This window comes from Ostrinia furnacalis, unplaced genomic scaffold (genome assembly GCF_004193835.3).
Source record: "Ostrinia furnacalis isolate ACB-3 unplaced genomic scaffold, ASM419383v2 OfSCF4163, whole genome shotgun sequence".
Taxonomy (NCBI): Eukaryota; Metazoa; Arthropoda; class Insecta; order Lepidoptera; family Crambidae; genus Ostrinia; species Ostrinia furnacalis.
Genome location: NW_021134402.1, coordinates 1 through 24,477, shown reverse-complemented (window position 1 = coordinate 24,477; position 24,477 = coordinate 1). Strand labels below are relative to the sequence as shown.

Sequence of the window (24,477 nt, the reverse complement as noted above, 5' to 3'; positions counted from 1 at the left end):
CTATTTCCTTGTCTACAGTCATACTACAAGTTATATTATAGTACTTGTTTAGAAATTATTAAAACTACACTCTTAATTAGGGTTTAAGTCTGCCTTAAGCGGTGTCTTAACTCTGTCTCAGTAATTTCCAAAGGATTGTGCCCTTTTTTGCCTACCATTGTCTTGGGGCATAACTTCAAGATTTCTTGAGTGCGACTATTGTCTTGGCCAAGACAACGGCTAGAATTAGGCTACTAGCCTTCAAGATATCTTCAATGCCTTATGAAGATAATCTGTTGCTACTTGGGAAATGAGTCAATAAATTACCAATAGACTTGTTTACGTTTCCTCGCGCAGATTTGCGACGCGCGAAGAATGCGAAGGCCAGTGCCGACGTCAACCGCCTGCTGCCGCCACCACCACCACCACTCTCGCGCCCGCCCTCACCGCGCCGGTATGATACTGACACTTATAAAGCACCATTTCTTGTTTTATGGTAGTTGACAAACATAGTCAATTGATATTATGCTTAATTTCTGCTGGCCCAAAGATTAAGTAAAGGTTAATGTCATAAAGCACAATAAGTTCGCCTTTTGTATCCTGTTAAATGTGCAAATTTTTTACTCTCCCATAGTATTGGAGATTTGTATGACAAGGAGGATATGACGTCACAGTACAGCACTCACTCGATTGACTCATTTTATTTTAGAGCTCATAAAAGTCTAATTATAAAGCACATTGAAAAATCAGGGCTAAATTGAAGTGCTTTAATGAAGCTGTGTCCTGGAATTATTGGTTAATGATGCCAAATTCAACTCACTTCCCAAACTCGAATGTTCCCAACAGCCAGCAGTTGAGAGCGAATGCACGACGCCGAGCTCGCTCGCGCCATGCGGCAACAACGTCACAGTGTTCTACTACGATTCGGAGCGCCGTGAATGCACGCAGGGGAGCTTCGGCGGCTGCGGACACCCTAACAGCTACCGCACTGAGGAGGAGTGCGAGAGGAGGTGCGGCGCTTTCGTCAATCTCGGTGAGTAGAGCCATCACTTTTAGGGGATTTTGAGCATGTGCCAAAGATGACAACAGAGACGAGGTATTGAATCCCTGAAGGGTAAGGCACACCGGTATTTATCACCGGTATGCCCTACCCTTTATACCGATACCGGTGGTAGACAGTCATACTTAACAGACATATTTATAACGTTACCTAACAAATAAAGGTTGCTGGATTATCTACTGGAGAAATGTAACGTGTGTAGGAGAAGCGGTTTGACCTATTTACTCAAATGGTGTTGGTTTGAAGCACTATCCTATCACTATACCTACCTCATTACCATTTACCATGCCACCATTTCCTCATTTGGTTTTGGACACTAGCAAAGCTTTCGCATCATACCTTACTCAGTAGTTAGTAGNCTTGTCCATGTTCATTTTAAGACCCACTTGTTGAGTGTTGAGTTGACAACATTGATGACGAGCTTTTAAAAATGAAATGTTTTTTTCACTAACTGTATGGTTGAGGAATGATCGTCATCTTTAATTTGGCAGACTAAAATTAAATGTACATTGCAATTTGGGATGTGAGCATGGTGTTTGGGGTTTTTTAACAAAGAATACTTCGCATGACCTTTTTTAAACTATTAAAACTTTCTTCTACTATCTTGGGTTCTAATATTATCTCGGGTCTACGGTTATGGTTATACAAAATACTTAATACTCTTTCTATTTCCTATACTTTACCTTCCTCCATCGATGTGAATTCAATGGAGTCGCTTACTAACTATCGCACGAACAGCCCGCTGCAAAGAGCCGAAAGAAGCCGGCAACTGCACGGAGAAGCAAGCTCTCTGGTCCTTCAGCCAGACGGAGGACCGATGCGTGCCTTTCTACTACTCCGGCTGTGGCGGGAACGACAACCGGTTCGACTCCCAGTCGAGCTGTGCCGAGGCTTGCCCGAGCTCTTATGGTAAGTTGGTATACTTGACTCCTTTGAAACAGTTATGAAATCTACTGCAAGGCGATAGTCTACTTTGCTGAAAAGGCTTGGAGAAGCAAGCTCTACTAAGACAACGGCTCGGCACGTTTCTTCTACATTAGCTGTAACCACAACTGGTTCTTCTTGGTAAGTTTTTGTAAACCCGCTAAAAGGATTGCCTTCCCCTTGAAGAACCGGCCATCATTAGGCCTAACTCCTAGGCCAGCTGTATGCTGTAACGAAACCGCGGTTTTATTAGTCCTTGGTAGAATCTTATTTGCAAGGTAATGTAATTTAAAATGTGTAGTAGGTAGTTAATTTTACTGCATCCAAAAAAAAGTGTGCCCCTTTCTGTTTTTGACTGTTGCATGAAAGTGGTTTTACATTTGTTGGGTTTCATTTCTTCTTCTCTTAACACATTTTAGTGTAATGATAACAATAACATTAATTTCATGGTGTTTGGGTTTGCACGGTTTTTATGTTTCTCATTCCATTAAAGAAGGTCTTTTTTCCATTCTTGTATCCATTTCCTCAAATAAAACTTATAAACATGATTTTTACGTGATTGGTTGATATTCCAGTGAAGGACATTTGCACGCTGCCCGCGCTCACCGGAGAATGCGCTGACTATACCGAGAAGTGGTACTACGACACTTCTATCCAGAGGTATGAACTGTTATACTTTGCAGGAAATTTCGTTTGCTATTTTTATAAAGTTACTCATCACCTTAAACCTTTTCACTGGAGGGAAGTCGAACCTTAACTTCGGACTCCTCCTATGTTCTTCTGATTAATTTCGTTGTGGGTCCAATGACAGTATAACCTGTGGTATAACTTTCTCCCGGGAAAAAAACTTCACCTTCATTGGTCGGGTTTTATTGGTAGTTAAGCTGTAGATCCTGGCTACACAAGAGTTGCAGGGAAAGAAACAAGAGGTGGCAATAGTCCCGTATAGTCTTATGTGCTGTCAGAAAAGAACTTGAAAATGTCGTTACCCCAGATGCCGTCAGTTCTACTACGGCGGCTGCGGCGGCAACGAGAATCGCTTCGCCACAGAGCAGCAGTGCGAGAGCCAGTGCGCGCGCCCCACCACCACCACAGTGGCACCCAGGCCCACCCCTGGTGAGTATACAATGATCAATGATCTTCACAAAAACAGCTAGCCTAGGGTATCTGCTGATAAGTCAGATACACAGGGTGATCTCACCAAACAAGCTAGCCTAGGGTGCCCGCTGGAGACTCAGTTATACAGGGTGATCAGTGATCTCACCAAACTGGGTTTTCCGCCAACCATTGGTCCAACCATTGGCGGGCAGAGAAAGTAGGGCGGTGGAAAACATTGATATTTATCTCCTAATCACAGCCTGATGCCTGATGGTAAATCTTCCGTAGCTAAATAACTAGAGAAATGTGATTCAGATTCATTGTCCAAATATTTTCTCAATGATTCTGTGATGTAGCCATACAGTTAACATAGCTCATAAAATTATCTTTGAAACTTATGACTCATATCGCGTCTTTATCGGACACTGTATAAAATGCCTAACGCTTTGGTCCTTAACAATTCATTTATGTTTTAGCTGCCGACCTCTGCACACTGCCTTCGATGACCGGCGAATGTGCCGACTACACTGAAAAATGGTTCTTCGATCAAACCATCAACAGGTACAATATCCAACTTATTTTGTCGTTGTGCGATTCTTAACTGAGTAGTCAATAGCGCAATCAAATTAATGGTATCGTAAATCTGCAGTAGGTATCTTTATAAAACATGCTGATAAGCTAATAATCATGTTTATCTCGACGATTCACTAATTCTTGACGAACTAAGGGCGCATTCAATTCAGCCGCAAAGTGTCCCACAGCTAACACTATTGTTGAACCTTAGCAACAATCGTGCTGCTGCCACGCTCCTGTCGCGCCGTACTTTGCAGCAAATAAGACACCCTAAAGACCACTTAAAGTTCCGAGAAAAATCGCAGCCTCTAGCAAAGTTCTATCTAAGCTGCACCAAATATGTAAATGGGTTCGATTCCCAGTGGGAGCAGATATTTTCTGTTCGGTTTGGTTGGTGGTAGGGCTTGTTCTAAGTCCGCCTGGCTAGCTACCACCATCTTACCAAGTCTGTCGCCCATAACAACAATGTTAACAGCATTGTTGTGTTCCGGCAGTTAGAGGTAAGATAGCCAGTTCCTCCGTGGTTGAGGGTTCCGGGTGAAGCTCGCTTCCACCTTCGGCCTGATCATCACTTGACACAACACCATCAGGTGAGATACAGGCCAAGAGCTTTCTCGTTGTGGATAAAAAAAAATAGGTCGAGATAGATGATATTGGGTACATACTCTTACTCATATATCCTTCACTCTGGCAGATGTCGTCAATTCTACTACGGCGGCTGCGGCGGCAACAACAACCGCTTCGACAGCGAGGCGGCTTGCGCCGCGCGCTGCGGACCAGCGACGGCGCCCACACCCGCGCCCGCGCAGCCCCCCGCTGGACAAGGTAGGTGGAGGAATATCCGTCTTTAACCTTCGTTCGTTTCAGCCAAATGACGTCCACTGCTGGACATAGGCCTCTTCCAAGGTTTTCCACAATGAACGGTCCTGCGCTGCCCGCATCCAGGCTCTTCCCGCGACCTTTACCAGATCGTCGGTCCACCTAGTAGGAGGCCTGCCCACGCTACGTCTTCCAGCCCGTGGTCGCCACTCGATCATCTTTAACTTACTAGCAGAGTAAATACAAATGAGTAGGTCATCTTCATAGAAACGCACGGGCGCGGTTTGTATGTGAGCGCGCCAACACGTATTTACTCTGCTACTAGGGACCCTGGACACATAAGGATTAAAGGATTCTTTTCATATTGAAAAAGGTCTTTTTTGAGATTAAAAGGGGGCTGTAATCAATACGGGGCCCTGGGCACGTGACCAGAGTGCCCAGTAGGAAATAACGCCTGGGTGAAGGACCTGGATATCTTCTAACTAGCATCGTCAACCAATTAGTTCATCTTTCTGCTAAATTTAATTTGTTTGTGTTAACAACGCTTATTCGCCATGAATTTGACCAAAGTGACATCATATTACGCGAACAACATATTTCAGCTTATTTTTTGTTGTTGAATGAAAATTTTCACTTACATTATTCATGATGCAACTTCTACCAATCATATAACATCATAATAATACCATAAGAGCTATTTAATTTTTTAAAATGTGTTTTAAACTAACATCTATCATTCATGTTCCAGCCTTTGTACCTAATCAAAGTGTTTGGCTTTGTGTGTCTCTTATTAATCACAATAATTAATATACAATTTGTCGATTTACATCATCTAATCCAAAAATAATTTTACTTAACATCATTCACCCCACTCGCTTTGTCAATAACAACATAACCGCACGTCCTGCAGAAGTGTGCTTCTTATCCGTGGACCCTGGCCCGTGCACGGATGCTATATCCCGCTGGGCATATGACGCTGAGAGAGGCACTTGTCAGGAGTTCGCGTACGGAGGTTGTGGGGGCAACCAGAACAATTTCGCTTCTGACGACGACTGCCAGATTGCCTGCGGGTCTACGCAAGGTCAGTTCATCTCAGGCTAAGGAAGCTCCATCTTAGGATGGTCGAAGCCGTTATCAAAACCTGGTGGTCAAGGTGGTGGTGGTGGAACAAGGTGGTCTTTAAATCTACTTCAAGAAGAAAATATGATGCATGGCACGCTATTGTAAAATGACCAAATACTTAAGTAAATGGACAAAAACTGGGGTACGTATTAGGAGCTTGTGACGGGTGACTGTGAAGACAACTGATCAGGAATTGTGGGGTCTTAAGATCGACTATCTTGCATGATGCATGATTCTTAAAAGCGCCTAACTCTTCTCATCACTCTCATAAACTAAAGAATATACGCTACTGATTGTTCTATCATGTAGTGTACGGCAGAATATCACCACAAAAAGTCATAGCTACTTCAATTTATTTTAAACTTTACCTGAAAGACATAAAGTTCTAAATCTTTTGGTATTGCAGACGTGTGCCAACTGCCGATGCTGGCGGGCCCGTGCGAGGCTTCCATCATGAGCTGGTTCTACGACCCCGCCTCAGACTCCTGCAGCCAGTTCACGTACGGCGGCTGTGAAGGAAACGCCAACAGGTAACCATTATACTGTTTAGAAAAGTAATCTGTCTCACTCAAGCAGTAGATGTGATGTATGGTGGAGTAAACTTGCCCATAAGATACCTATTCACCCCTTTAAAGTTAAAGCTCATATAGAAGTTTTACGTGGGTATCAAACTGGTTTATATTGTTTTGTTAAAAGAAGTCAAAGGAACAATAATAATTAATGATAAACCATTATCTGAACAGATTACCTACATGCTCTAGAGCTTCCGGATCACTTTAAAGGATTATATTCTGGTCATCCCGATGATATTCTAATTATTTGATGATCAGTGAGAAGTGTTAATTTCGGTACTATAACAACTGTATCTCCATTTCCAATCACGCTCCTTGGTATCCAGGTTCGACAGCTTAGAAGACTGCGAGCGGCGCTGCAGGAGCGGTCCCGCGCCGGCTCCGGTCGCCAACGCCACCGCGGCTCCCGCGCCGGTAAGTCACAATCAAATGACATGTACAGAAATATAACATCCTGGTTCTGGTTGATCCCATTTTGTTTCTAAAGACCAAAATAATTAGGTAGCTACGTGAAAAGATCCGTGCGTCATTTAACATGTTACGTACCCAGACTGCTTAAATCATGTGAGCTTGTTGCTCAAATACAGGGCGTATAAGATAATTGAGACCACACATTTTAGAGGAGGATGTAATTTTCTGCCTAGAGTAGGTACCTATACCTCTATCGATTTTTAAAAATTCTTAAAAGATTTGCCTCTAAGCCCAGGCGCAGACCACCCACTTTTAATCGGCCGATAGTTGGGCCCGATTTTAATTTGTGTGAAAATCAAATCGGTATTGCGCGCACTTCCATACATGCCCATACTGATTAACGACTAATAAACTCTCGGCCGACAAAAATTTGGTGGTCTGCGTCTAAGCTAAATCGCAAGCTTTCTTCAAACAACACCACAGCTTGTATCACCAGTGTTCATTCCTTCCCAGGCGGAAGAAGTCCCGCCAGCGTGCCGCATCGCGCCCGCGGCCGACGAGGAGTGTGCCGAAGAAGGCGAGGTCTGGTACCTGGACGTGGAGCAACACGCGTGCGTGCCGCACCACAACGCGGCCGGCGGGAACTCCTGCAGGAGGTCCGGGGTCTTCCTGTCCGAGGAGGCCTGCGAGAGGAGCTGCGGCGCCTTCCGCAACATTGGTCAGTAATTCTTTAGAGTTCCTTCAGTAGCTACTAAACCAAGCAAAAGCCATAAAAATGAATAGTGTAGTCTCTTATCAAGAAAATAAGGTATTTTTCATTTCAAATCGGAAATATACGCAACACCGCACATGTCTTTCACTAGACACAGCCTCGTTTTCTAAAATTGCTACTTTTAGCTTCGGCGATTAAGCCATTTTTTAGAAGCTGAATCATACTTATTTAAATCATTCTGTGGCTGAATGCACACACCGCACTATCGAGTCGTTTTTCAGAAGCTCGATGCAGCGACAGCAACCACTAAAACGCCGGATTCCGATACCGCGTCCGAACGTACGAAACAAACGAAAGTAGCAAAATCGCCGATCACCGATGCTAAAAGTAGCATGTGTGCTGTGGCTATTAACTACAGCTCTTAAGTCAGAACTTTGAGAATAACTCTAGTTCAAGCAGGCAGTCTTCTTTAAACACTTCAGTGGAACAAGAATACTTACTTAGAAGAAAGAGGTGGAAAATTACTTCAATACCTTTTATTTCAACAGAGGTGTGCCGCTACCCAGTGGACCCGGGCCCATGCCGGGCCGCCTTCCCCAAGTTCTATTACGACGAGGCCCTGGGCAGCTGTGTGGCCTTCATGTACGGAGGCTGCCACGGCGGGCCCAACCGCTTCTCCACCGTCGACGAGTGCGAGGACGTCTGCAAGTTTGAGAAGGGTGAGTGCAGTGAACTGGAGAAACGCCCTTTTTACTCAGGAAAAACAACCTTTTTACCCACAAAAAATTTGGAGAGTTCCCTCTGCTACAAAGTGGTAGGGATCTTGGGTACCTACTAGAAAAGACCAAGACACCTTCCGTGGACGTCCGGCCCTACACGGTGCGGCAGAGCCTCAATGAAGGGCCGACAGGATTAGCTGGGACCAATAGAACTGAAACCTTGGTTAAAATCTTAATAGTTACTTACTAGCAGCTATTGAAGCTGTTACAATGGGTTCAAACTTTCCATCAGTCACATAACATAAAAGTCGTCCACTAAGTAACATCCCAATAATTGTTATCATCTCAAAGAATTGTGGTCGAAGTTTCTTTTTCTGGATGGTTAGTAGAAGAGGCTGGTAAAAGAGTTTTTAGCTGCTTTTTCAATTAGAAAAGAATAGAAAGTAATAAAAAAAAAATCAATACCCACAGACCCGTGCAAGAGGACACCGAAACCGATCAACTGCTTCGACTACGTGGAGACGTGGTTCTTCGACGAGTCGCGCGACGAGTGCTTCCAGTACGGCTCCTGCAACCCCGCGGACACAGACAGGTAACTTTTGGAAGATCTGATGATGATCGTGATGGTGATGGTTGTCCAAAGAGATGGAAAAATCTTGAAAAATACCTGAACCCTGTATTTGTTACTTTTGGTAGGTATCTACTCAGTAGTTTAATTCTTTTTGGGCTTTTTCTTAAACAGATTCTCTATATTGCCCAAAACATACAATAGCACATCTTGCATTAAATGTATAAATTCATTCATCATCGTCATTAATTTAGTCACAGGACATCCACTGCTAATGATTTCCAGATTGGCGAACCACATCCAATAAAGACCTCTACATTTAAAGTAACGAGTATATTGACGACTTTCGTACAGATTCGCGACGCGCGAAGAATGCGAAGGCCAGTGCCGCCGTCAACCGCCTGCCGCCGCCACCACCACCACCACTCTCGCGCCCGCCCTCACCGCGCCGGTATGTTATTGCCTGAGGTTATTGACACTTTCAAGCACCAAACCATCCTTCTTGTAGGGAAGTTGACACAATAGTCAATTGACATTGCGCTTAATTTCTGCTGGCCCAAAGGTTAATTGATGGATCATAATAAATTCGCCTTTTGTATTCTGTTTAATGTTCAAATACATTTATTAAAATATTTATTTAATTTAATAAACTTTTGCTGTCAGAATGCTACTTTCCCATGTATGGGAAATTTGATGACAAAGAGGATTGCGAGATTGCGACGTTACAGTACAGCACTCACTCAATTGACTAATTTTATTTTAGAGCTCATAAAAGTCTAATTATCAAGCACATTGAAAAATCAGGGCCAGATTGAAGTTTTAATGAAGTTTTATCCTCACATTTATTGGATAAGGTTGTCAACTGCTCAATTCCCAAACTCAATGTCCCCAACAGCCAACAGTTGAGAGCGAATGCACGACGCCGAGCTCGCTTGCGCCATGCGGCAACAACGTCACAGTGTTCTACTACGATTCGGAGCGCCGCGAATGCACGCAGGGGAGCTTCGGCGGCTGCGGACACCCTAACAGCTACCGCACTGAGGAGGAGTGCGAGAGGAGGTGCGGCGCTTTCGTCAACCTCGGTGAGTAGAGCCATCACTTTTAAGGAATTTTTGAGCATGTCCTTCAGAAATGGCAACAGAGACGAGGTATTGAATCCCTGAAGGGCGAGGCACACAAGCACAACGTGTGCCCTACCCTTCAGGGATACCGGTGGTAGACATACTTAACTGACATATAACGTTACCTAACAAATCCACAAATAAAGGTTGCTACTGGAGAGATGTAACGTGTGTAGGAGAAGCGGTTTGACCTATTTACTCAAATGGTGTTGGTTTGAAGCACTATCACTATACCTAACTACCTCATTACCATTTACCATGCCACCATTTCCTCATTTGGTTTTGGACACTAGCAAAGCTTTCGCTTCATTCCTTACTCAGTAGTTAGTTAGTAGTAATATGTTAAGCATGTCTACAGTACGAAAAAAAAACACGTAAAAATAATTTCAATCAGGTGAATTGGATATTGTTGGTGATGATGATATTTTTTCCTTCTAAAATTAAATTATTAAAAAGCCATGTAAGAAGAGAGCATTATCATCTGAAACAAATAATCAATCTTCTAAATAAATCATACCCTATGAGAATGAAAACTAGATGATCCGTCATTCAAAAGGCAAGTTCAGCCATCAGTCCCGAAAACTACCTTTGGTAGAGCTCTACTTAATAATATAATCTACACAACCAAGTCACATGATGAGACGTTTTTTTGGGTCCTTAATCCTCGTTGACTCCTAGAATATGGTGGTGAACCCACTCCTAACACAAACATATTTATCTTAGCTGCTGCAGCAGCAACTGGAGGGATTAACAGGGATATTATGTAATTCGTGCAATACATAACAAAGTTTTCAAGTCAGACGCTGAGACGTTTTTTTTGGGTCTCATAAAATCTGGCATAACTGCCTTGCCCGAGCTACACATTAGTACTGGCGTCACAAAGTTCCCTTTGGCCTGCAGATCCGTGCAGATACCCGCTCGACGTGGGTCTGTGCAACTCGGCCGTGCCCAAGTACTACTGGAAGCTCAGCTCGGGCCGCTGCGAGCCGTTCGCGTACAGCGGCTGCGGCGGCGGGCCCAACCGCTTCTCCTCCGCGCAGGAGTGCCGGGAGGTGTGCGGGGACACCGGCCCTGGTGAGAGAGCCTCCTTCTCTATGACCCAAACTTTAACTATCTCAAAAACTCTCGTGGCCTTTCGTAAAACTTAAAACGCTCCAATTTTGCCACTTCTTTCATTGACAATGTCTAACAGGCTTTCAAATGAGTCCCCTTTCGAATGAGATCTATTTCTCTAATTAATATTTAGCTTGTTCTTACAACTCTACCTACTTACTTGAACTTCATAACTTTCACTTTCTTTCTACTAGTATCTAACAAAGGATGATTTAAACATAATCATTCTGATTATAAGATTATAATTTAGTATCTACCTATCCTAGCTTTTTAAAAAAAAACAGTCATAGTAGAAGTAGCAGTCCAAAATTAGTAACTGAATCCATTCTGGACTTCATAATAGTTACCTAAGCGCATGGTAGCGAATCACCACTGACCGGTCACATCGCCGCTTGCGCGGTACTAATGCGGCTATGGGACTAACATTGGGTACTAAAACGATGACTCACATTAAAACCAAGTAAGCACAGTACAGTGCCCAGCTAAAGCTAAAGCTAAACCTTTTGATTCTTTCAATAATTCATCGACAAACAACGAGCACGCAGCAGAGACCTTTACAAACGTTGCAGATTGATGCACAAAAATACTGTTTGATACAAACGTGCATTCAACTTCTGGCCTTACTTACTTGGTTTTAATCGAGCGATAGGCTATAGCATGCGGGACTAACCGGGGTGGTTGCGGGACGACAGAGCCGGCGTGCCTGGAGCCGGTGTCGGTGGGACACGCGTGCGAGGCGGCTCCCTCGCGGCGCTGGTACTACGACGAGGCCGCGGGGCTGTGCCTCGGCTTCGTGTACCTGGGATGCGGCGGCGGCCGGAACAACTTCCGCACCTCGCGCGAGTGCGTGGCGGCCTGCCAGACCAACACCACGGATGGTACTGCTCCGAGTCGCTTGCGTCCGCTCGATGATAACCTAACCTCACCAAATTCTGGTCCTGACCAGTGCCGGTCCTGGGGAAGAGCGAAGGACTGCCAGATTGCAAAGGGGCGCCGAATCTGCACGTAATCTAAATAAGTACAGCTGTAAACCCGGAGAACTTTATCACCAAGAAGGGCGCCAATGCCGAAATACAATCATATCTAATCAAGAGCTAGGACCGGCGTTGGTTGGACCCTTCCCTTAGTCCACTCCCAAAAATACCACTTCCTAAGATCTTGTGGGATTTGTGCAATTGTTACAGCATTTATTGAACTGCAAGTCTTCATTAGATCGTTCTTTCATCAGAAAGGAACTTCTTGTAAGAATTGACTCTTTCCACCAAAGTCATGTATTGTCCTTTTTATCCAGATTCCAGCTATTCGGTTCGTCTCGTATTGTCTCGGCTTCAGCTCTCGTTGGCTCATTGTTGCACGCTTTGCGCACGCTTGCATCTTTCTTGCACCATCACACATTTATTGTTTTACCATCCGAAATAATCAAATTTTGACTTATTGGGGAAAAAATTAGATATTTTATCTAAAGAGATCTAGTTAAAAAAAAAACACTTGTTAAAATATATTTGCGTTGAAAAAAGCTGTACATATTAGCTTTCTGTTCTGGATTTGTTCTTTGATGTTAGTAATGGTTCAACGACATAGTACGAACTGCTCTCTAATCTCTAAATAAGTGTCGTCTCTAAAACTCTTAATAAATGTCGATTTTGTCTTCTATTATGGTTGTACAGTTGGACTTTAAAAAGGAAGCTTCTTCAGTCTTTTTCAATCAAATGTCTCATTCTGACCTCCCCACGCAGTGGACGGCAACGAAGTGCTACCAGACTGCGACCGCTTCAACGACGAGTGCCGCGCGCTGCGCTGCGAGTTCGGCGTGCAGCGAACGCGCACCGTGGACGGCTGCGAGCGCTGCTCGTGCGTGCGCGTCGAGGTCGACTGCGAGAAGCTGCGCAGAGACTGCGCCGAGCTCAAGTGCCCCTACGGCATCGCGCGTACTGTGGATTCTGATGGCTGTGAGAGGTGAAGCTCTTTCTTTGTTACACTCTTACACCGGCGCCACATGTTGACGCAAAACTCACCAATGTTGGACGGTTAATTTCGTGAAACGCAACTGCAACGAAACTGCAACTGCTAGTTACTTTTGAGTTGCATCTAAGTTTCTGCCATAGCGTCCGTTGAGAGACCACACATGACGCGACCAGTTTGAAACTTTCAGTTTCAGTTTCATTCATCAAAATCATCACAAAGTTGCAGTTTCGTTGCAGTTGCGTTTCACCGTCTGTTCTGAGCCTTACTGTCTCGTCAAAGCCAACGTGAAGTTGTCACAACGTTTATCCTAACGCCATTCATCTAACGCGTGGAGCTGGCCTTATATACACATTAAAATTATTAAAAATAATGGAATGTGCGTGTGAGATATTTTATAGTTGTTTATTATGTATAAAAATAAATGACCATTTCAATGAAGTCTGCTTGTGTAAGTTGATTAAGATCCAGCAGGAAGCAACTGACAATTCTTCACTAAAACCTTATAAGCACAACTCTTCTTTGCAGATGCAATTGCACGAACCACCCGTGTGAGAACAAGGAGTGCGCGGCCGGTGAACGCTGCGTGGCCACGCCATACCAGGACCCCATCACGCAGGATGTCGCGTACACTGCTGACTGCCATGTCGGTAAGTGGCCAGATTTTCAGCTCGTGCTCTTTTCTGAGCTGTGATCCTGGGATTATGTTAAATCTCTTAGGTAGAGATTGACAGGATAGTCTATTGATTGCCATCACTGCTGCCTCAGATAATCTGGTGGTAAATTAAAAAATAAACACCAACAAACTTCTGTGAGACTCACCTAGTGACTTTCTGCAAGTTTTCTTTTACAAATACGTGAAGACGATTTTCTGATTTTGGAACAATGCTCCTTCCACACGTGGTTACGGCATACGAACCAAATTNGATAGGCTAATAGCATGCGGGACTAACCGGGGTGGTTGCGGGACGACAGAGCCGGCGTGCCTGGAGCCGGTGTCGGTGGGACACGCGTGCGGGGCGGCGCCCTCGCGGCGCTGGTACTACGACGAGGCCGCGGGGCTCTGCCTCGGCTTCGTGTACCTGGGCTGCGGCGGCGGCCGCAACAACTTCCGCACCTCGCGCGAGTGCGTGGCGGCCTGCCAGACCAACACCACGGATGGTACTGCTCCGAGTCGCTTGCGTCCGCTCGATGATAACCTAACCTCGCCAAATTCTGGTCCTGACCAGTGCCGGTCCTGGGGAAGAGCGAAGGACTGCCAGATTGCAAGGAGCGCCGAAGTAATCACGTAATCTAAATAAGTACAGCTCTAAACCCGGAGAACGTTATCATCAATAAGGGCGCCGAAATACAATCATCTTTAATCAAGATCTAGGATCGGCGTTGGTCGTGGCCCTTCCCTTAGTCCATTCCCAAAAGTACCACTTCCTAAGACCTCGTGGGATTTGTGCAATTGTTGAACTGCAAGTCTTCATTAGATCGTTCTTTCATCAGAAAGGAACTTCTTGTAAGAATTGACTCTTTCCTCCAAAGTCATGTATTGTCCTATTTTATCCAGATTCCAGCTATTCGGTTCGTCTCGTATTGTCTCGGCTTCCGCTCTCGTTGGCTCATTGTTGCACGCTTGCGCACGCTTGCATCTTTCTTGCACCATCACACATTTATTGTTTTACCATCCGAAATAATCAACTTTTGACCTGTTCTTTATTGGGGAAAAAATATGATATATTTTCCAAACAGATCTAAGTAGTTAAAAAAACACTTGATATAAATACTTATTTGCGTTGAAAAATCTGTACATTTCTGTTCTGGATTTGTTCTTTGATGTTAGTAATGGTTCAACGACATAGTACAATCTGCTCTCTAAATAGTCGTCTCTTAAAACTTATAATAAACGTCGATATTGTCTTCTTTTATGGTTGTAGTGTCAGGCTTTAAAAGGAAGCTACATACTTCAGTCTTTTTCAATCACATGTCTCATTCTGACCTCCCCACGCAGTGGACGGCAACGAAGTGCTACCAGACTGCGACCGCTTCAACGACGAGTGCCGCGCGCTGCGCTGCGAGTTCGGCATGCAGCGCACGCGCACCGTGGACGGCTGCGAGCGCTGCTCGTGCGTGCGCGTCGAGGTGGACTGCGAGAAGCTGCGCAGAGACTGCGCCGAGCTCAAGTGCCCCTACGGCATCGCGCGTACTGTGGATTCTGATGGCTGTGAGAGGTCAGTCTCTTTCTTTATATATTCGTACACCACCTGCCACATGTTGACGGCAAAGTTCACCAATGTTGGACGGTTAATTTCGTGAAGCGTTCACACGCTGGTTATTCTATATAATCTCTCATCAAAGCCAACGTGAAGATGACTCAACGTTGATCCTAACGCCACTCTGGATGTGTGAAGCCAGCCTTACGCATTACACACTTTATAATACTGCTGCGTTTGTAAAAATGTAAATAGAATGCGCGTGTGAGATTTTTTCTAGTTTTAAGTAACGCAGATAAAAATCGATAAGTCTCAATTAGCAGATCTAATTTTGTGACTTAATTAATATCCACCAGGAAGCAACTGACACATTCTTCAGTTAAACCATATATCTCATACAATACTCTCATTTGCAGATGCAATTGCACGAACCACCCGTGTGAGAACAAGGAGTGTGCGGCCGGTGAACGCTGCGTGGCCACGCCATACCAGGACCCCATCACGCAGGATGTCGCGTACACTGCTGACTGCCACGTTGGTAAGTAGCCAAATTTTTAGCTCGTGCTCTTTTCTGAGCTGTGATCCTGGGATTCTGTTAAATCTCTTAGGTAGAGATTGACAGGACAGTCTATTGATTGCCATCACTGCTGCCTCAGATAATCTGGTGGTAAATTAAAAAATAAACACCAACAAACTTCTGTGAGACTCACCTGGTGACTTTCTGCAAGTTTTCTTTTACAAATACGTGAAGACGATTTTCTGATTTTGGAACAATGCTCCTTCTACCCGTGGTTACGGAATACGAACCAAATCTTGAAAGAGCGTGTCGGTACAAAGTTTTTCTAGTCCGCCCCCTGTCTTGACAAATCTCGAACTTCTGGGGTTTGACACCACCGTGTCGTTGTCAGTTTAAGTGAGACATATTCCTTACATTCGAATGTCTTACAGTGAACAAGCCCGGCCAGTGCCCGGCGGAGGCTCCGGAGTCAGAGGTAGAGGGTCGCTGTCGGCGAGAGTGCAACGACGATGCCGACTGCCGCGGCGTGGGCAAGTGCTGCGCGCGCGGCTGCAGCCAGCTGTGCCTCGCGCCTGCTACTCCTACCAGCCCCGCGCCCGTCACCACCACCTACTCACCAGGTAAGCCCCACCACTTACGCACCAGGTCATCGTCATCATCATTTCAGCCACAGAACATCCACTGCTGAACATAGGCCTCCCTCAATGACTTCCACATCGCACGGTTGGTAGCGGCCTGCATCCAGCGCCTTCCCGCTATCTTTATCAGGTCGTCGGTCCACCTACCACCACCACCACCCGGTGGACGTCCTACGCTGTGTTTTCCGGTACGCGGCCTCCATTCCAGAACCTTGCTGCCCCATAGGCCGTCAGTACGCACCAGGTATGAGATAATGAAGGCTCGACGAACCCTGGCGACCGTCACCACCATTTACTCGCCAGGTATGAAGTGTTGAGGGCACTGAGCCTACATACGGTCAAGAATCGAGCCTGTGCCTCGTGCTTGCCACATCCACCAGTCCCACGCCTGTTAGTACTACCTACTCGCCAGGTAAGCCCCACCACTTACGCACCAGGTAAGCCCCATCACTTACGAAGCAGGTAAGCCTCTCCACTTACCCACTACTAGGTACGAGCTAATGAATGCTCAAAGTGTGATAAAGTATTGTTTACAATGAATCCACTGTCTGTGATTCCTATCTTCAAAAGTTGAGACGAGGAGCACCATCCGTGATAATGAGGTAACGTATTTCAAACGAAGAATCGCTGACGAAATCCTATGACCTCAGCTGCTCAAAAATCATCTACAGGCAAGGCTTATTAGTAGGTACCTTAGTACATTACTTACAGTTAATATCAGAACACTACACACACAATACCGTTGAAATGCTAACTCATTTCACCAAAAGAGTTATAACTATCTCAATAATTGTTAAAGCAGAATACCCCAAATTCAGTGATTTAAAAATGGAAATGCTTACCAATGATGTTTTTCAGAACTACCACAAGCGCCGCAAGCGAACCCGGTGACGGAGCCCGAGGTGACGGCGGCCGAGGGCGGGCGCGCCACGCTGCGCTGCCTGTTCCACGGCAACCCGCCGCCCAAGATCACCTGGCGCCGCGGAGAGATCACCGTACGTATACTAGCTAGCATTATTACATAGGCTACACAACTCTTCTTCTTCTTAGACACTCTTGACAGAGTGGTAGTTGTTGTCACATCTGGTGTGGTGGCGGCATGTTTCACAACCATCGCCATTCCTCCCGCATTCTTGTACACTTGTACCTACACACAACTAAGTAAATTCTTAAGACTAGCAGTATGTAGGTTGTAGGCCCTTTTCAGGACACATAAGGACCTCTCACACTAGCGTCTTAAATTAGAACGTCGTGTTCTTGCCAGCTTGCCATTTTATTTTATTTCCTTTACTATAAAGGACCAAGCATTGTGGAAAACCTTGGAGGAGGCCTTTGTCCAGCAGTGGACGTCATTTGGCTGAAACGAACGAACGAACTATAAACCTTCAATGAATGCTTCAAACAAACGGGAACCGAATTAATAAACAGACATGCTCATTGCATAAAAAATACATTTAAATATTTAGATTAGTAGGTACGCGATAGCACCGACCGCTTAAGTTCAAGGCAAAAACGATATCCACGAGATTCGTAAAACATTTTACTACCAAAACATCAATGAGTTTATGAAGCAATTAAATGGCTCATTATCTTGTTGCAGTTTGCACCCACGTGTTAATAAAAAACTTAATGCTGATCTGTGACTGTGGTGTAAGACTCCCCGCAGACTACAGCTCCCCGCCTTTAATCGGCCGATAGTTTGGTCACCTTCCAATTTGTATAAGGAATCGACCGATACCAAATCGGTCTATTGTGCGTTCATTCATAATGTGTTCATAAGTAGGTACTGATTAAAAGCCCGACCCAACTATCGGCAAAACACAAACGTGACAAGAAATCTGTAGTTTGCGGGGTCGAAGTCTAATCACCATCAATCCCTATTTTTTAAGTGACCCCTATGTAAACAAAATTCCTGTTATGTGTTACCATAGGGATCACTTAAAAATTAGGGATTGATGGTGAAAACGGGCATAATTTCCCTGAGTCGAGATGATAACCTCATTGCCCTCATAGATCGATGGCGATGTCGGCCGGTACCGGCTGATGTCGGACGGCGCGCTGGAGATCGTGTCGCTGTACCGCAACGACTCGGGAGTCTACATCTGCGTCGCTGAGAATGTGCACGGCGTCTCCCAGCAGGAGATCCGGCTCCAGGTCAACGGTAAGTCACACAGGTCCCGGAGTACCTTCAAGTCACGGCTGAAGTACGTCCTACTCAACAGTCTTGAAGTTTTTCAAGTCATAAGACTTGAAATCCGTAAGTTTTCTTGATGCATTCTTGATTTTTAGTTTGATTTGCATTAATAAAAGTAGTTAGTTCGAATGCTACCCATGTTTGCTGCATTTTTGACAAAGTAGAATGATTTGCTTGGAGTAGAAGTAGTGGTATTTTTAGATAATGACAACTACTTACTTATTACTATCTTTCTTCTTTTTCCCTAATTTTCTTTACCTTTCACTTTCTTGACTTGAGCGCCACCGACAAACTGTTCCATTAATATTATTGGTTAAGAAATTAATTTCGTTACTTTTCACCAGTTCACACTTACATACTTAATGCATGTTCATGCAGATCAAGTAGGTAATAAACTAAAACGTGTGTGTCATCGATCAGCAATCACGTGCTAATTAAATCTGAACTGCAATGTTAATTACAACTTATTGACGATACACAAAATAAGATAACAGACCAACACATGTCGCGCGTTTAACCCTTAACCAGGCAAAAAAATAGTCATTGGTTTTCAACCGTATCTTCACAGCATAAAGTTCAAGTGATGTGGACTCTGTGGATACCATACCAGAGCCTGGTTCACCGATCCTATGAAGACGATACTTTGTCAATTTGAATGAATTTCCATCTAAGAACTGTCCTCTGCGTTTATTCACTCGTTTTGTATATCAACTAGGTGTAATCAGACAGCGTCCCGTTTGTCTAGCGACGTAAACAAATCTGCGGCAGTGACCTCTCAACTCTGCAGATAATAATAGACTGACATTAATTAAGTAGGTCCTGCAGACCTCGCTGTAAATAGGGAGGTACACAAGTACTTGGGCAGATCGCTTGATGAGCTTCCGCATTTGAATGAGGCGGTTACATCCAAGCCCACATAATTACTCCCACTGACTGTGGGACGGTCGCATCTGGGTGTTAACTTGCAATCAAAAAACTTAACTAAGTACAATAATTATTTAGTCTAGTCTTATTAGCCGCATTTTAGAAATAAGTAGGTACCTATATTAATTTTATAGGTATTTATAATGAAATAGAGAAAAAGAAAGAAAAAAGTGGACAGTTTTTCTTTCGCTTCCGACCCTAGATAGCGTTCCGCAATCTTTCGCAGTCAACAGTCGTTTATCTATCGCCATTAGCACAGTTAGCGTTTAACTGCCCCGCAGTATCGCGGACCACCGTGGATCGCACGGTCGGCTAGTGCGTTAAAATAAGCATAACCCCTGTTATTGCGATAACGGTAACTTTGTCCGTGAGTGAAGAACAGCATGGCTCGCGTGTTTTTGTCGGCGGCGCTCGCGCTGGTGATGGCCTGCGTGAACGCAGAAGGTTAAGGGACACTGTGATTTACTAACGGTTTTCTAACATTGTTTTGGGACTTCTGGGAATTCGTTCAGTCGATAAGCTTAAATATTTTCAGTTAAATAATTATTTTAAACAAGTAACAACAAAGCGTCGTATTTATCTTTTATCTGCGATCTGAACGAATTCACCGACCGGGAATTCCCGGAACATCACCATCGTACTGTCCTTCCATTCTTGCTCAGTAGATACCTAACTTAACAGCGGGTCTGTGAATTCGTCACCGATTCACACGCCCCAGTAGAGTAGTCACTAACAGTGGGAGTGGTTAGATCCGGAGGTGACGCCGGCGGGCATCTCGGGCGAGCCGAACGCGGTGGTGGTGGGCGAGCTGGGCCGCAGCCTGAACGTGCGCTGCCTGGCCTACGGGCACCCGGCGCCCGCCATCTACTGGTACCGCGGCCGCGACATGCTGCCCTACAGCAGCGAGCTGTACGAGGCGCGCGAGAACGTGCTGCAGATCCGGCGGCTGGAGCTGGACACGCTGGGCGAGTACGCGTGCCAGGCCTTCAACGGGCAGGGCAAGGCGGCCTTCTGGGCCGTGCAGGTGCGCGCCTACGAGCCCGCGCCCGGCGCCGCGCACGCGCTGCTGGTGCCGCGCGAGCGCACCGTGGCCATCACGCCCGCGCGCCCGCCCGCGCCCACCACGCAGACCACGCCCCCGCCGGAGATCGATATGCCTGTCTACACTGGTAAGACTGGCGCGGTGGTGTTAACTTGCTTTTTTCTTTCGACTGTGGTAGGTTCGTCGCCACATCAGACTTTACAATGAGGGTTTTCGCGTATTAAAAATCCGCCAGTAGAATACGCCAATACGTAGACGCGAGGTCCAAATGCTGCATGACATTGACATTGACAGACATGTCAAAATCCACCAATCACACAGCAGTCAGATCCCACATCCACGTCTCGCTATCTAGCGGATCTTTCATACGCGAAAACCCTCATTGTTGCAAAATCATATGTCAGTGTTTAGCTTGATGTGCGGTGCCTATTACGTGACCTATGACGTGCTGGTCGAAACAAAAAACAAGTTAACATTCACATTTGTCACAAATTCTCATTTCCTGTTACGTAATCTTATCTGCAGTTCCATGATCTTGCAATGTAATAATTTTGGAATGAGGAATTTGTGAGAAAAAACCGATAAGACCCGACTCGGAAGATAAATATTTATCGGCCACTATGTCGTTAGCGTTTGTCTGCCGAGCCCAGCGCGCGTCATAATGCTCGTTGCATGCTGCATGATTTGTGTTCTTCGCATGATATCTTGTAGTTTAACATTATAGTAGAATGATAAAGTCTAACCCTAAACAGGTATCGAAGGTTCAGTATTATCATTTTATGTATTTTCTTTCTTGCAGATAATTATATTTTTAGGCACGAAAAACGCTGCCAATTTAATTAAATTATACGGATTATTATACGGAATACCTACTCAATTATTGTTTTTAATAGAACTGTGCTATTGAATTGTGATGTAAAAGATTATAATCTTAAAGTTAAAATATTTTTATATTGAACAAATTAAAATGAGTTTGTGTTTTGAATAGACAATAGTTAATTAAACTATGTGTTTCGTTAAGTTTCATTGTTTTATGTGTTTAATGTGTATTCATAATTTATTTTTATTTTATTATGTTTATATGTTGTTATTATTTGTATTGTATTTTTCAGATCATTGCCGTTGCGTAATTTTTTACATTTTACTTTTATTATTCAACCTTGGCTGTACATAGCTTTCCATGTCGTTGTTCCACGTCCAACCCCAATCTAACTCTCTCCACCCCGCAGTGCCGGTCAACACGAGCATCCCGCTCGAGGCGTCGACGATGGCGCTGGGCTCCGAGCTGAGCCTGCCGTGCGACGTGGACGGGTACCCGCTACCTGAGGTCTACTGGACCAAGGACGGCGCCCGGCTCTCGCCCGATAGCCGGACGAAGATCACGGGTAAGTCTCGCAAGAACTGCCAAGGTTTACAACCTTACGATAGTACGACTCGATAAAAAAACATAAATGAGAAAGAGCAACTAATAACTTAGTTATCGAATCGTTATGAATCATCTACCTACGAGATACTTAATTGCATTTTTTTATACACAACAAGGAAGCTCTTGGCCCGTATCTCACCTGATGGTAAGTGATGACCAGGCCGTAGGTGGAAGCGAGCTTTGCAATAGTAGCGATTCAAAATCGAATTAATTAGATAATATCAGTAGAAAATAACGCTCTAATATAATATAATAAAAATATAGGTTTAATGTAAACATTGAAATCACCCAATCACAACCAACTCGAAGTTGAATTTAGTTCTGGTCACCATTTGTCCATAAAGTACAAATTGTATCACAACTGAAACAAATATCAGTAATAACACCAAATGCTGTATGAGAAACCCCAGTGGAATTTGTAAATCAAATTGTTGGCAAAACATACATAATTTCCTATCCTATTACAACCTGTCTACAGCATTTTTGCGCACGGGTTATGCATAGCTTATTTTTATTGCTTTAAGGCGATTAGAGTCCTCAATGACCTTGAGCGTTTGACCTTCACGCTTCGCACAACACCCGCGCACCCCGCACGAAAACTCCGATTTGACACCGATCAAAAATACACGGGCATAGGTAGGTACAGAATAGAAGCTCTTTCTTCATACATTACTGCCTATTATTTTAAACTTGAATTGATGAACCTTGATGTCGATGTCATTCAACCCAGGCGCAAGTGATCGCCCGAAATGTTCTAAACTAGCGCACCGTATAGTAAGGTATTTATATTTAACAAAAATTACAAATACATGAACATTTTGTATGGGATAATATTTTTTATTTTATTTTATTTAGCTTACAATGTATGTTGTGTGTAAAGTATGTTTGTTCGGGTGGAATTTTGCAAGCTGAATTAAGTAGTTAGACNGTCAGCTCGGAGGCGAACTTCGCGCGGCTGCGAGGTTTCGCGCACGCGTGGCATCGGAGGCGGAACGGACAGACGCCTAGCGGCCAGGTACCGGATGGTGCCAACGTGATAGTGGAGTCCATGCCCCAGAAGGGGGAGAGTGGCAAGGGACAAATGGACAAAGATTAAAGAACTTGTAGAGAGTCAAGAATTGCGCGCGGTGGAGTGCAATCTGCCGTAGGCAGCCGCAAATTCCGCGCGCATCTCTCAAGATTCGGCCACAATAACCGCGAGGTTGGTATGGCCATGGGTGGTGGTGGGATTTGTCCCACCAAACTCAATGACAGGGGGGCGCTACCATCGTTCAACTAAATGGTTTCCAACATGGCAAAAATCGGAACCAGTGATCCTGTATTAACGGTGGCGCCCCACTGTCAATGTCATGGATAGGACAGTTCAGTATTTTGGAACTATAGCTTGATGTGCCGTACGTGACCCATGACGTGCTGGTTGAAACAAAAAACAAGTTAACATTCACATTTGTCACAAATTCTCATTTCCTGTTACGTAATCTTATCAGCAGTTCCATGATCTTGCAATGTAATAATTTTGGAATGAGGAATTTGTGAGAAAAAACCGATAAGACCCGACTCGGAAGATAAATATTTATCGGCCACTATGTCGATAGCGTTTGTCTCCCGAGCCCAGCGCGCGTCATAATGCTCGTTGCATGTTGCATGATTTGTGTTCTTCGCATGTTATCTTGTAGTTTACATTACAATAAAAATAAACAAGTCTAACCCTAAACAGGTATCGAAGGTTCAAAGTTATTATATGTTATTATTTTATATGTTTTCTTTCAGATAGTTATGTTTTATATTTTTAGGCTCGAAAATCGCTGCCAATTTAATTAAATTATACCGAATTACTCAATTATTTTAATAGAACTGTGCTATTAAATTGTGATAAATAAATGTAAAAGAATAATGTTTATAATCTTAAAATTAATTTGAGTTTGTGTTTTAAATAGACAATACTTAAACTACGTGTTTCGTTAAGTTTAATTGTTTTATGTGTTTTATGTGTTTAATGTGTATTCATTATTTATTTTTATTTTATTATGTTTATATGTTGTTATTATTTGTATTGTATTTTTCAGATCATTGCCGTTGCGTAATTTTTTACATTTTACTTTTATTATTCAACCTTGGCTGTACATAGCTTTCCATGTCGTTTTTCCACGTCCAACCCCAATCTAACTCTCTCCACCCCGCAGTGCCGGTCAACACGAGCATCCCGCTCGAGGCGTCGACGCAGGCGCTGGGCTCCGAGCTGAGCCTGCCGTGCGACGTGGACGGGTACCCGCTACCTGAGGTCTACTGGACCAAGGACGGCGCCCGGCTCTCGCCCGATAGCCGGACGAAGATCACGGGTGAGTCTCGCAAGAACTGCCAAGGTTTACAACCTTACGATAGTACGATTCGATAGATAAACATGAGAAAGAGAGACTAACTTCGTTTGACTCAGTTATCGGATCTTTTTATGAATCATCTACCTACGAGATACTGGGATTGCTGCAATAGTGGCGACTCATCATCTAATAAACTAATTATCAGTAGAGATTACCTGGGATTGAAAAAATAGAAACTTATATCACAACTGAAAGAAATGCGTCAAACGCTGTATTAGAAAATCCTGTACAATTTGTAAATGTAATTGATGGCAAAACGTAATACAACCCGTTCGAGTTAACTGGGCGGCCGTGACGTCACATCGACGCTCTGACAGACGGGGCGAACGGTAAGGTGAGCGGACAAGTTGGAGGGAGCGTCGCATTCCAGCGAAGTGTGCAGTTAGAATAAGAATAAGAATGTC

The 24,477-nt window shown here is 44.4% G+C and overlaps 1 protein-coding gene across 9 annotated transcripts in view; it reads left to right on the top strand.

Annotated features, from left to right (window-relative positions):
- The window catches only part of LOC114359014 (proteoglycan-like sulfated glycoprotein papilin), a 40,571-nt gene extending 16,455 nt beyond the window's left edge, over positions 1 to 24,116 (top strand). For 2 of the 9 annotated variants that reach the window (XM_028313240.1, XM_028313239.1), the window contains exons 30-50: positions 1,778 to 1,948; positions 2,539 to 2,623; positions 2,958 to 3,079; positions 3,538 to 3,622; positions 4,329 to 4,459; positions 5,982 to 6,105; positions 6,474 to 6,561; positions 7,072 to 7,276; positions 7,819 to 7,989; positions 8,461 to 8,581; positions 8,912 to 9,008; positions 9,453 to 9,639; positions 10,579 to 10,752; positions 11,484 to 11,669; positions 12,528 to 12,747; positions 13,282 to 13,403; positions 15,903 to 16,091; positions 16,968 to 17,104; positions 18,123 to 18,270; positions 19,977 to 20,396; positions 21,499 to 21,712. In XM_028313240.1, coding sequence (XP_028169041.1) covers positions 1,778 to 1,948; positions 2,539 to 2,623; positions 2,958 to 3,079; positions 3,538 to 3,622; positions 4,329 to 4,459; positions 5,982 to 6,105; positions 6,474 to 6,561; positions 7,072 to 7,276; positions 7,819 to 7,989; positions 8,461 to 8,581; positions 8,912 to 9,008; positions 9,453 to 9,639; positions 10,579 to 10,752; positions 11,484 to 11,669; positions 12,528 to 12,747; positions 13,282 to 13,403; positions 15,903 to 16,091; positions 16,968 to 17,104; positions 18,123 to 18,270; positions 19,977 to 20,396; positions 21,499 to 21,710 — 3,395 coding nt within the window. In that variant the 3' untranslated portion in view covers positions 21,711 to 21,712. Of the gene's footprint in view, positions 1 to 1,777; positions 1,949 to 2,538; positions 2,624 to 2,957; positions 3,080 to 3,537; positions 3,623 to 4,328; positions 4,460 to 5,981; positions 6,106 to 6,473; positions 6,562 to 7,071; positions 7,277 to 7,818; positions 7,990 to 8,460; positions 8,582 to 8,911; positions 9,009 to 9,452; positions 9,640 to 10,578; positions 10,753 to 11,483; positions 11,670 to 12,527; positions 12,748 to 13,281; positions 13,404 to 15,902; positions 16,092 to 16,967; positions 17,105 to 18,122; positions 18,271 to 19,976; positions 20,397 to 21,498; positions 21,713 to 23,878 lie in introns of those variants that run through there. The other 7 variants (XM_028313238.1, XM_028313246.1, XM_028313241.1 and 4 more) reach the window with 7 other exon arrangements.
- Positions 24,117 to 24,477: the final 361 nt, after the last annotated feature.